Source organism: Coregonus lavaretus (assembly GCF_964263955.1).
Source record: "Coregonus lavaretus genome assembly, contig: HAP1_SCAFFOLD_5060, whole genome shotgun sequence".
Taxonomy (NCBI): domain Eukaryota; kingdom Metazoa; phylum Chordata; class Actinopteri; order Salmoniformes; family Salmonidae; genus Coregonus; species Coregonus lavaretus.
The window spans coordinates 21,593-37,500 of NW_028156810.1; the positions used below are offsets into that span (position 1 = coordinate 21,593).

Here is a 15,908-nt window from a genome sequence, read left to right on the forward strand (position 1 = left end):
ACTCCAAGTCGTTTTTAACTTAAATACTTAAGTAAGTTGAACTCAAAGTCAATGAAAAGTCATTATTAGTTAAAAAGTTTATTTGGTACTGACTCAAAACTAAATGAGAAGTCACCCGACTGAGTTCCCAAAAAATAACATATATTTCTTTTATTGACCCTAGGGCCTTCAAAAGGGGGCCGCGAGTTGCCCATCCCTGCCCTACAGAGTCACAGTGACTCAATCGGTTTGAGTAGTGACTACAAAATCACTAACTGTACTCAGATATATTAAGTGCAACAGGTTTTCATTGTTTTATCTCACTCAGTCCTGCACGTTTGAGCTCAGAGCCTAAGATGTTCACTGTACCCTGCAATCACACCTGCAACCCTGTACATGTGACTATTAAACACTCTGAATCTGAACCTCAACAGCTTACTAATGACAGCGCATTAGGTTTTACAGCGTAGGCCAATGTGAATGTTATGTTGCTCAAGGTCAGCGGACATTAGTCAGGCTCATGGTCTCGTTATAGGTGGCCCCGCGACTTCAGGATCAGCGTCACCCTCAGCCTCATTAGGCTGCTGATTACACTTACTTATTGCACTTTAATTCAATTTAACAAATGATTACTTATCGGGCCAAAGGGTTCGGGTTAGGTTCTGCTGTGAGAGACCTGGGTGCAGATCCCTCCCCGTGACAAGGGCAGGGACAGTTTGTTCTGTTGTGGATTTTATTCTTTATTTTATTTTATTTTATTTTCTATAATATTATTATTATTATTATTATTATTATTATTATTATTATCACTACATTGTTGGGAAAGAGCTCTCAAGGTAAGCATTTCACGGTCCTGTTTTACACCTGTTGTAACCCTGTGCACGTGGCAAATAAACGTAGGAAACTTGGACACAAGATAGTAATCCTACGCAATCCGTTTGAAATAGGAGACTGGGCTGACTCAATGTCAAAGTGACTCAGTGACAATCACACAACATCCTCACTCATTGTTTAACTTTTCAACACGGACAAATGTGGAGGAAACAAACCAGAAAGGAATGAGGTCTACTGCAACTTCAATCATTCAATCGCCTGTAGCTCATTGCCTCGTACATGTGTACATCTAGCGCCATCATGCGTCCATTTCCAAAACGTCACACTCACCGGAGCGGAACGAAGATAGCCTCGACCTGTGTTCCTACACGGACTGTTTTGGTCGTCGCACGAGTTAAATGTACCTTGAACTTCCAGAGTTGACTTTCTCCATTTATTCAGGTTAAACTATTTTAATTACAATGTCTAATATCTCCAATTTATCCCGCGTCGTCCACTCATCGGGGGTCCAACGGCTGACAAATGGGTTTTGCTTGAAAACACCCTTGTTTGCTTACAACGGGGCGAGATTTCTGCACTCGGGCTACCCGTCCAACAAAACTACCAGCAACAGAAGTTTCCCAAGGCATCGCTTCGAGTGCGCCACACATTACACCTCTTCAGCTAAGGACACAGTTAGGATAGGATGCGCGTCGGGGTTTTGGGGAGATACCTCGGCGTCAGGTAAGACCAGGCTAGATGGTTGTAATTGGCTAGTCACATGACCTGTTCTCTAGTCTAGCCAACAAGGACAAGGTTCATTCGTCTTGACCTCAGTGACTCTAGGTGAACGTCACAAATTGCACCCTATTCGTATGTAGTGCACTAGTTTTGACCAAGACCCATAGCGTTCTGGTCAAAACTAGTGCCCTAGTTATGTAGGGAATAGGGTGTCATTTGGGACAAATACCTAGTACAGAATAAGCTCTTATATTCATGTGTTATGTCCGTTTATAACAACGTTAACTATCTATCTACAAACATTATCTATCAATGGATATGATTATGGATAGCTTGGATCAATGGATTCACTTTTAGCAGACAAAGTATTGTCTGGATACTCTTGACCAGGTTATAAACTCTTCTCGCTCTCGCTCTCTCTCAGTCCCCCAGCTGATCTACAGTGGGAAGATAGACTATCTGGTGTTTGACTACCTCAGTGAGATCACCATGTCTCTCCTCGCTGCGGCCAAGACCAAGATGCCTGTGAGCTCATCACCTATCAATAATCAATCATTAGTTTTCTTGTCAATTACCTTTCGAGTCCGACCTATTCATCAATAGCCTATCAATATTAGTTATCTAATCAATCAGTTTCTTCTTCTTTCAGAATATGGGCTATGCCCCTGACTTCGTCCAAGTAGCCATAGCTCCCTTTATCCACGACATCCATAAGAAAGGTAAGACCAGACATCATGTTGACCTTAAACATCAACATATTACTAGACATCATGTTGACCTTAGACATCAACATATTACCATATCTGGCATCATGTTGACCTTACACATCAACATATTACTCTATCTGGCATCATGTTGACCTTAGACATCAACATATCATATTACTAGACATCATGTTGACCTTAGACATCAACATATTACAATATCTGGCATCATGTTGACCTTACACATCAACATATTACTAGACATCATGTTGACCTTAGACATCAACATATTACTAGACATCATGTTGACCTTAAACATCAACATATTACTAGACATCATGTTGACCTTAAACATCAACATATTACTCTATCTGACATCATGTTGACCTTACACATCAACATATTACTAGACATCATGTTGACCTTACACATCAACATATTACTAGACATCATGTTGACCTTACACATCAACATATTACTATATCTGGCATCATGTTGACCTTACACATCAACATATCATATTACTAGACATCATGTTGACCTTACACATCAACATATTACTAGACATCATGTTGACCTTAGACATCAACATATTACCATATCTGGCATCATGTTGACCTTACACATCAACATATTACTATATCTGGCATCATGTTGACCTTACACATCAACATATTACTAGACATCATGTTGACCTTAGACATCAACATATTACTAGACATCATGTTGACCTTAAACATCAACATATTACTAGACATCATGTTGACCTTACACATCAACATATTACTATATCTGGCATCATGTTGACCTTACACATCAACATATCATATTACTAGACATCATGTTGACCTTACACATCAACATATTACTAGACATCATGTTGACCTTAGACATCAACATATTACCATATCTGGCATCATGTTGAACTTACACATCAACATATTACTATATCTGGCATCATGTTGACCTTACACATCAACATATTACTAGACATCATGTTGACCTTAGACATCAACATATTACTAGACATCATGTTGACCTTAAACATCAACATATTACTAGACATCATGTTGACCTTACACATCAACATATTACTATATCTGGCATCATGTTGACCTTACACATCAACATATCATATTACTAGACATGTTGACCTTAGACATCAACATATTACTAGATATCATGTTGACCTTAGACATCAACATATTACTATATCTGGCATCATGTTGACCTTACACATCAACATATTACTAGACATCATGTTGACCTTACACATCAACATATTACTAGACATCATGTTGACCTTAGACATCAACATATTACTAGACATCATGTTGACCTTACACATCAACATATTACCATATCTGGCATCATGTTGACCTTACACATCAACATATTACTAGACATTATTAGACATCATCTGGCATCATGTTGACCTTTCACATCAACGTATTACTAGACATCATGTTGACCTTACACATCAACATATTACTAGACATCATGTTGACCTTAGACATCAACATATTACTCTATCTGGCATCATGTTGACCTTACACATCAACATATTACTATATCTGGCATCATGTTGACCTTACACATCAACATATTACTAGACATCATGTTGACCTTAGACATCAACATATTACTAGACATCATGTTGACCTTACACATCAACATATTACTATATCTGGCATCATGTTGACCTTACACATCAACATATCATATTACTAGACATCATGTTGACCTTACACATCAACATATTACTAGACATCATGTTGACCTTACACATCAACATATTACTAGACATCATGTTGACCTTACACATCAACATATTACTAGACATCATGTTGACCTTAGACATCAACATATTACTATATCTGACATCATGTTGACCTTACATATCAACATATTACTAGACATCATGTTGACCTTAAACATCAACATATTACTAGACATCATGTTGACCTTAAACATCAACATATTACTAGACATCATGTTGACCTTACACATCAACATATTACTATATCTGGCATCATGTTGACCTTAGACATAAACATATTACTAGACATCATGTTGACCTTACACATCAACATATTACTATATCTGGCATCATGTTGACCTTACACATCAACATATTACTAGACATTATTAGACATCATCTGGCATCATTTTGACCTTTCACATCAACGTATTACTAGACATCATGTTGACCTTACACATCAACATATCATATTACTAGACATCATGTTGACCTTACACATCAACATATTACTAGACATCATGTTGACCTTAAACATCAACATATTACTAGACATCATGTTGACCTTAGAAATCAACATATTACCATATCTGGCATCATGTTGACCTTACACATCAACATATTACTATATCTGGCATCATGTTGACCTTACACATCAACATATTACTAGACATCATGTTGACCTTACACATCAACATATTACTAGACATCATGTTGACCTTACACATCAACAGATTACTAGACATCATGTTGACCTTAGACATCAACATATTACCATATCTGGCATCATGTTGACCTTACACATCAACATATTACTCTATCTGGCATCATGTTGACCTTAGACATCAACATATTACTAGACATCATGTTGACCTTACACATCAACATATTACTATATCTGGCATCATGTTGACCTTACACATCAACATATTACTAGACATCATGTTGACCTTATACATCAACATATTACTAGACATCATGTTGACCTTAGACATCAACATATTACTAGACATCATGTTGACCTTAGACATCAACATATTACTAGACATCATGTTGACCTTACACATCAACATATTACTATATCTGGCATCATGTTGACCTTACACATCAACATATCATATTACTAGACATCATGTTGACCTTAGACATCAACATATTACTAGACATCATGTTGACCTTAGACATCAACATATTACTATATCTGGCATCATGTTGACCTTACACATCAACATATCATATTACTAGACATCATGTTGACCTTACACATCAACATATTACTAGACATCATGTTGACCTTAGACATCAACATATTACTAGACATCATGTTGACCTTAGACATCAACATATTACTATATCTGGCATCATGTTGACCTTACACATCAACATATCATATTACTAGACATCATGTTGACCTTACACATCAACATATTACTATATCTGGCATCATGTTGACCTTACACATCAACATATTACTATATCTGGCATCATGTTGACCTTAGACATCAACATATTACTAGACATCATGTTGACCTTAGACATCAACATATTACTATATCTGGCATCATGTTGACCTTACACATCAACATATTACTAGACATCATGTTGACCTTAGACATCAACATATTACTAGACATCATGTTGACCTTAGACATCAACATATTACTATATCTGGCATCATGTTGACCTTACACATCAACATATCATATTACTAGACATCATGTTGACCTTACACATCAACATATTACTATATCTGGCATCATGTTGACCTTACACATCAACATATTACTATATCTGGCATCATGTTGACCTTACACATCAACATATTACTAGACAAAATGTTGACCTTACACATCAACATATTACTAGACATCATGTTGACCTTACACATCAACATATTACTAGACATCATGTTGACCTTAGACATCAACATATTACTAGACATCATGTTGACCTTACACATCAACATATTACCATATCTGGCATCATGTTGACCTTACACATCAACATATTACTAGACATTATTAGACATCATCTGGCATCATGTTGACCTTTCACATCAACGTATTACTAGACATCATGTTGACCTTACTCATCAACATATTACTAGACATCATGTTGACCTTAGACATCAACATATTACTCTATCTGGCATCATGTTGACCTTACACATCAACATATTACTATATCTGGCATCATGTTGACCTTACACATCAACATATTACTATATCTGGCATCATGTTGACCTTACACATCAACATATTACTAGACATCATGTTGACCTTAGACATCAACATATTACTAGACATCATGTTGACCTTACACATCAACATATTACTAGACATCATGTTGACCTTACACATCAACATATTACTATATCTGGCATCATGTTGACCTTACACATCAACATATCATATTACTAGACATCATGTTGACCTTACACATCAACATATTACTAGACATCATGTTGACCTTAGACATCAACATATTACTAGACATCATGTTGACCTTAGACATCAACATATTACTAGACATCATGTTGACCTTACACATCAACATATTACTAGACATCATGTTGACCTTACACATCAACATATTACTATGTCTGGCATCATGTTGACCTTACACATCAACATATTACTAGACATGTTGACCTTAAACATCAACATATTACTATATCTGGCATCATGTTGACCTTACATATCAACATATTACTAGACATCATGTTGACCTTAAACATCAACATATTACTAGACATCATGTTGACCTTAAACATCAACATATTACTAGACATCATGTTGACCTTACACATCAACATATTACTATATCTGGCATCATGTTGACCTTAGACATAAACATATTACTAGACATCATGTTGACCTTACACATAAACATATTACTATATCTGGCATCATGTTGACCTTACACATCAACATATTACTAGACATTATTAGACATCATCTGGCATCATGTTGACCTTTCACATCAACGTATTACTAGACATCATGTTGACCTTACACGTCAACATATCATATTACTAGACATCATGTTGACCTTACACATCAACATATTACTAGACATCATGTTGACCTTACACATCAACATATTACTATATCTGGCATCATGTTGAGCTTACACATCAAAATATTCCTAGACATCATGTTGACCTTACACATCAACATAGTACTAGACATCATGTTGACCTTACACATCAACATATTACTATATCTGGCATCATGTTGACCTTACATATCAACATATTACTATATCTGGCATCATGTTGACCTTACACATCAACATATTACTAGACATTATTAGACATCATCTGGCATCATTTTGACCTTTCACATCAACGTATTACTAGACATCATGTTGACCTTACACATCAACATATCATATTACTAGACATCATGTTGACCTTACACATCAACATATTACTAGACATCATGTTGACCTTAAACATCAACATATTACTAGACATCATGTTGACCTTAGACATCAACATATTACCATATCTGGCATCATGTTGACCTTACACATCAACATATTACTATATCTGGCATCATGTTGACCTTACACATCAACATATTACTAGACATCATGTTGACCTTACACATCAACATATTACTAGACATCATGTTGACCTTACACATCAACAGATTACTAGACATCATGTTGACCTTAGACATCAACATATTACCATATCTGGCATCATGTTGACCTTACACATCAACATATTACTCTATCTGGCATCATGTTGACCTTAGACATCAACATATTACTAGACATCATGTTGACCTTAGACATCAACATATTACTAGACATCATGTTGACCTTACACATCAACATATTACTATATCTGGCATCATGTTGACCTTACACATCAACATATTACTAGACATCATGTTGACCTTATACATCAACATATTACTAGACATCATGTTGACCTTAGACATCAACATATTACTAGACATCATGTTGACCTTAGACATCAACATATTACTAGACATCATGTTGACCTTACACATCAACATATTACTATATCTGGCATCATGTTGACCTTACACATCAACATATCATATTACTAGACATCATGTTGACCTTAGACATCAACATATTACTAGACATCATGTTGACCTTAGACATCAACATATTACTATATCTGGCATCATGTTGACCTTACACATCAACATATCATATTACTAGACATCATGTTGACCTTACACATCAACATATTACTAGACATCATGTTGACCTTAGACATCAACATATTACTAGACATCATGTTGACCTTAGACATCAACATATTACTATATCTGGCATCATGTTGACCTTACACATCAACATATCATATTACTAGACATCATGTTGACCTTACACATCAACATATTACTATATCTGGCATCATGTTGACCTTACACATCAACATATTACTATATCTGGCATCATGTTGACCTTAGACATCAACATATTACTAGACATCATGTTGACCTTAGACATCAACATATTACTATATCTGGCATCATGTTGACCTTACACATCAACATATTACTAGACATCATGTTGACCTTAGACATCAACATATTACTAGACATCATGTTGACCTTAGACATCAACATATTACTATATCTGGCATCATGTTGACCTTACACATCAACATATCATATTACTAGACATCATGTTGACCTTACACATAAACATATTACTATATCTGGCATCATGTTGACCTTACACATCAACATATTACTATATCTGGCATCATGTTGACCTTACACATCAACATATTACTAGACAAAATGTTGACCTTACACATCAACATATTACTAGACATCATGTTGACCTTACACATCAACATATTACTAGACATCATGTTGACCTTAGACATCAACATATTACTAGACATCATGTTGACCTTACACATCAACATATTACCATATCTGGCATCATGTTGACCTTACACATCAACATATTACTAGACATTATTAGACATCATCTGGCATCATGTTGCCCTTTCACATCAACATATTACTAGACATCATGTTGACCTTACACATCAACATATTACTAGACATCATGTTGACCTTAGACATCAACATATTACTCTATCTGGCATCATGTTGACCTTACACATCAACATATTACTATATCTGGCATCATGTTGACCTTACACATCAACATATTACTATATCTGGCATCATGTTGACCTTACACATCAACATATTACTAGACATCATGTTGACCTTAGACATCAACATATTACTAGACATCATGTTGACCTTACACATCAACATATTACTAGACATCATGTTGACCTTACACATCAACATATTACTATATCTGGCATCATGTTGACCTTACACATCAACATATCATATTACTAGACATCATGTTGACCTTACACATCAACATATTACTAGACATCATGTTGACCTTAGACATCAACATATTACTAGACATCATGTTGACCTTAGACATCAACATATTACTAGACATCATGTTGACCTTACACATCAACATATTACTAGACATCATGTTGACCTTACACATCAACATATTACTATGTCTGGCATCATGTTGACCTTACACATCAACATATTACTAGACATGTTGACCTTAAACATCAACATATTACTATATCTGGCATCATGTTGACCTTACATATCAACATATTACTAGACATCATGTTGACCTTAAACATCAACATATTACTAGACATCATGTTGACCTTAAACATCAACATATTACTAGACATCATGTTGACCTTACACATCAACATATTACTATATCTGGCATCATGTTGACCTTAGACATAAACATATTACTAGACATCATGTTGACCTTACACATCAACATATTACTATATCTGGCATCATGTTGACCTTACACATCAACATATTACTAGACATTATTAGACATCATCTGGCATCATGTTGACCTTTCACATCAACGTATTACTAGACATCATGTTGACCTTACACGTCAACATATCATATTACTAGACATCATGTTGACCTTACACATCAACATATTACTAGACATCATGTTGACCGTACACATCAACATATTACTATATCTGGCATCATGTTGAGCTTACACATCAAAATATTCCTAGACATCATGTTGACCTTACACATCAACATAGTACTAGACATCATGTTGACCTTACACATCAACATATTACTATATCTGGCATCATGTTGACCTTACATATCAACATATTACTATATCTGGCATCATGTTGGCCTTACACGTCAACATATTACTAGACATTATTAGACATCATCTGGCATCATTTTGACCTTTCACATCAACGTATTACTAGACATCATGTTGACCTTACACATCAACATATCATATTACTAGACATCATGTTGACCTTAGACATCAACATATTACTAGACATCATGTTGACCTTAAACATCAACATATTACTAGACATCATGTTGACCTTACACATCAACAGATTGCTAGACATCATGTTGACCTTAGACATCAACATATTACCATATCTGGCATCATGTTGACCTTACACATCAACATATTACTATATCTGGCATCATGTTGACCTTACACATCAACATATTACTAGACATCATGTTGACCTTACACATCAACATATTACTAGACATCATGTTGACCTTACACATCAACAGATTGCTAGACATCATGTTGACCTTAGACATCAACATATTACCATATCTGGCATCATGTTGACCTTACACATCAACATATTACTCTATCTGGCATCATGTTGACCTTAGACATCAACATATTACTAGACATCATGTTGACCTTAGACATCAACATATTACTAGACATCATGTTGACCTTACACATCAACATATTACTATATCTGGCATCATGTTGACCTTACACATCAACATATTACTAGACATCATGTTGACCTTATACATCAACATATTACTAGACATCATGTTGACCTTAGACATCAACATATTACTAGACATCATGTTGACCTTAGACATCAACATATTACTAGACATCATGTTGACCTTACACATCAACATATTACTATATCTGGCATCATGTTGACCTTACACATCAACATATCATATTACTAGACATCATGTTGACCTTAGACATCAACATATTACTAGACATCATGTTGACCTTAGACATCAACATATTACTATATCTGGCATCATGTTGACCTTACACATCAACATATCATATTACTAGACATCATGTTGACCTTACACATCAACATATTACTAGACATCATGTTGACCTTAGACATCAACATATTACTAGACATCATGTTGACCTTACACATCAACATATTACTATATCTGGCATCATGTTGACCTTACACATCAACATATCATATTACTAGACATCATGTTGACCTTACACATCAACATATTACTATATCTGGCATCATGTTGACCTTACACATCAACATATTACTATATCTGGCATCATGTTGACCTTAGACATCAACATATTACTAGACATCATGTTGACCTTAGACATCAACATATTACTATATCTGGCATCATGTTGACCTTACACATCAACATATTACTAGACATCATGTTGACCTTAGACATCAACATATTACTAGACATCATGTTGACCTTAGACATCAACATATTACTATATCTGGCATCATGTTGACCTTACACATCAACATATCATATTACTAGACATCATGTTGACCTTACACATAAACATATTACTATATCTGGCATCATGTTGACCTTACACATCAACATATTACTATATCTGGCATCATGTTGACCTTACACATCAACATATTACTAGACAAAATGTTGACCTTACACATCAACATATTACTAGACATCATGTTGACCTTACACATCAACATATTACTAGACATCATGTTGACCTTAGACATCAACATATTACTCTATCTGGCATCATGTTGACCTTACACATCAACGTATTACTAGACATCATGTTGACCTTACACATCAACATATTACTAGACATCATGTTGACCTTAGACATCAACATATTACTCTATCTGGCATCATGTTGACCTTACACATCAACATATTACTATATCTGGCATCATGTTGACCTTACACATCAACATATTACTATATCTGGCATCATGTTGACCTTACACATCAACATATTACTAGACATCATGTTGACCTTAGACATCAACATATTACTAGACATCATGTTGACCTTACACATCAACATATTACTAGACATCATGTTGACCTTACACATCAACATATTACTAGACATCATGTTGACCTTAGACATCAACATATTACTAGACATCATGTTGACCTTACACATCAACATATTACTAGACATCATGTTGACCTTACACATCAACATATTACTATATCTGGCATCATGTTGACCTTACACATCAACATATTACTAGACATGTTGACCTTAAACATCAACATATTACTATATCTGGCATCATGTTGACCTTACATATCAACATATTACTAGACATCATGTTGACCTTAAACATCAACATATTACTAGACATCATGTTGACCTTAAACATCAACATATTACTAGACATCATGTTGACCTTACACATCAACATATTACTATATCTGGCATCATGTTGACCTTACACATCAACATATTACTAGACATTATTAGACATCATCTGGCATCATGTTGACCTTTCACATCAACGTATTACTAGACATCATGTTGACCTTACACATCAACATATCATATTACTAGACATCATGTTGACCTTACACATCAACATATTACTAGACCTCATGTTGACCTTACACATCAACATATTACTATATCTGGCATTATGTTGACCTTACACATCAAAATATTACTAGACATCATGTTGACCTTACACATCAACGTATTACTATATCTGGCATCATGTTGACCTTACATATCAACATATTACTATATCTGGCATCATGTTGACCTTACACATCAACATATTACTAGACATCATGTTGACCTTAAACATCAACATATTACTAGACATTACTAGACATCATCTGGCATCATGTTGACCTTACACATCAACATATCATATTACTAGACATCATGTTGACCTTTCACATCAACGTATTACTAGACATCATGTTGACCTTACACATCAACATATTACTATATCTGGCATCATGTTGACCTTACACATCAACATATCATATTACTAGACATCATGTTGACCTTACACATCAACATATTACTAGAAATCATGTTGACCTTACACATCAACATATTACTATATCTGGCATCATGTTGACCTTACATATCAACATATTACTAGACATCATGTTGACCTTACACATCAACATATTACTAGACATCATGTTGACCTTACACATCAACATAGTACTAGACATCATGTTGATCTTACACATCAACATATTACTATATCTGGCATCATGTTGACCTTACATATCAACATATTACTATATCTGGCATTATGTTGACCTTACACATCAACATATTACTAGACATCATGTTGACCTTACACATCAACATATTACTAGACATCATGTTGACCTTACACATCAACAGATTACTAGACATCATGTTGACCTTAGACATCAACATATTACCTTATCTGGCATCATGTTGACCTTACACATCAACATATTACTCTATCTGGCATCATGTTGACCTTAGACATCAACATATTACTAGACATCATGTTGACCTTAGACATCAACATATTACTAGACATCATGTTGACCTTACACATCAACATATTACTATATCTGGCATCATGTTGACCTTACACATCAACATATTACTAGACATCATGTTGACCTTATACATCAACATATTACTAGACATCATGTTGACCTTAGACATCAACATATTACTAGACATCATGTTGACCTTAGACATCAACATATTACTAGACATCATGTTGACCTTACACATCAACATATTACTATATCTGGCATCATGTTGACCTTACACATCAACATATCATATTACTAGACATCATGTTGACCTTAGACATCAACATATTACTAGACATCATGTTGACCTTAGACATCAACATATTACTATATCTGGCATCATGTTGACCTTACACATCAACATATCATATTACTAGACATCATGTTGACCTTACACATCAACATATTACTAGACATCATGTTGACCTTAGACATCAACATATTACTAGACATCATGTTGACCTTACACATCAACATATTACTATATCTGGCATCATGTTGACCTTACACATCAACATATCATATTACTAGACATCATGTTGACCTTACACATCAACATATTACTATATCTGGCATCATGTTGACCTTACACATCAACATATTACTATATCTGGCATCATGTTGACCTTAGACATCAACATATTACTAGACATCATGTTGACCTTAGACATCAACATATTACTATATCTGGCATCATGTTGACCTTACACATCAACATATTACTAGACATCATGTTGACCTTAGACATCAACATATTACTAGACATCATGTTGACCTTAGACATCAACATATTACTATATCTGGCATCATGTTGACCTTACACATCAACATATCATATTACTAGACATCATGTTGACCTTACACATAAACATATTACTATATCTGGCATCATGTTGACCTTACACATCAACATATTACTATATCTGGCATCATGTTGACCTTACACATCAACATATTACTAGACAAAATGTTGACCTTACACATCAACATATTACTAGACATCATGTTGACCTTACACATCAACATATTACTAGACATCATGTTGACCTTAGACATCAACATATTACTAGACATCATGTTGACCTTACACATCAACATATTACCATATCTGGCATCATGTTGACCTTACACATCAACATATTACTAGACATTATTAGACATCATCTGGCATCATGTTGACCTTTCACATCAACGTATTACTAGACATCATGTTGACCTTAGACATCAACATATTACTCTATCTGGCATCATGTTGACCTTACACATCAACATATTACTATATCTGGCATCATGTTGACCTTACACATCAACATATTACTATATCTGGCATCATGTTGACCTTACACATCAACATATTACTAGACATCATGTTGACCTTAGACATCAACATATTACTAGACATCATGTTGACCTTACACATCAACATATTACTAGACATCATGTTGACCTTACACATCAACATATTACTAGACATCATGTTGACCTTAGACATCAACATATTACTAGACATCATGTTGACCTTACACATCAACATATTACTAGACATCATGTTGACCTTACACATCAACATATTACTATATCTGGCATCATGTTGACCTTACACATCAACATATTACTAGACATGTTGACCTTAAACATCAACATATTACTATATCTGGCATCATGTTGACCTTACATATCAACATATTACTAGACATCATGTTGACCTTAAACATCAACATATTACTAGACATCATGTTGACCTTAAACATCAACATATTACTAGACATCATGTTGACCTTACACATCAACATATTACTATATCTGGCATCATGTTGACCTTACACATCAACATATTACTAGACATTATTAGACATCATCTGGCATCATGTTGACCTTTCACATCAACGTATTACTAGACATCATGTTGACCTTACACATCAACATATTACTATATCTGGCATTATGTTGACCTTACACATCAAAATATTACTAGACATCATGTTGACCTTACACATCAACGTATTACTATATCTGGCATCATGTTGACCTTACATATCAACATATTACTATATCTGGCATCATGTTGACCTTACACATCAACATATTACTAGACATCATGTTGACCTTAAACATCAACATATTACTAGACATTACTAGACATCATCTGGCATCATGTTGACCTTACACATCAACATATCATATTACTAGACATCATGTTGACCTTTCACATCAACGTATTACTAG

At 34.7% G+C, this 15,908-nt stretch overlaps 1 protein-coding gene across 1 annotated transcript in view; it reads left to right on the forward strand.

Annotated features, from left to right (window-relative positions):
• Nucleotides 1-1,055: 1,055 nt before the first annotated feature.
• The window catches only part of LOC311119673 (uncharacterized protein), a 17,834-nt gene continuing 2,981 nt past the window's right edge, over nt 1,056-15,908 (forward strand). The window contains exons 1-3 of the mRNA XM_084194341.1: nt 1,056-1,536; nt 1,958-2,058; nt 2,183-2,252. Coding sequence (XP_084050467.1) covers nt 1,275-1,536; nt 1,958-2,058; nt 2,183-2,252 — 433 coding nt within the window. The 5' untranslated portion in view covers nt 1,056-1,274. The remainder of the gene's footprint in view (nt 1,537-1,957; nt 2,059-2,182; nt 2,253-15,908) is intronic.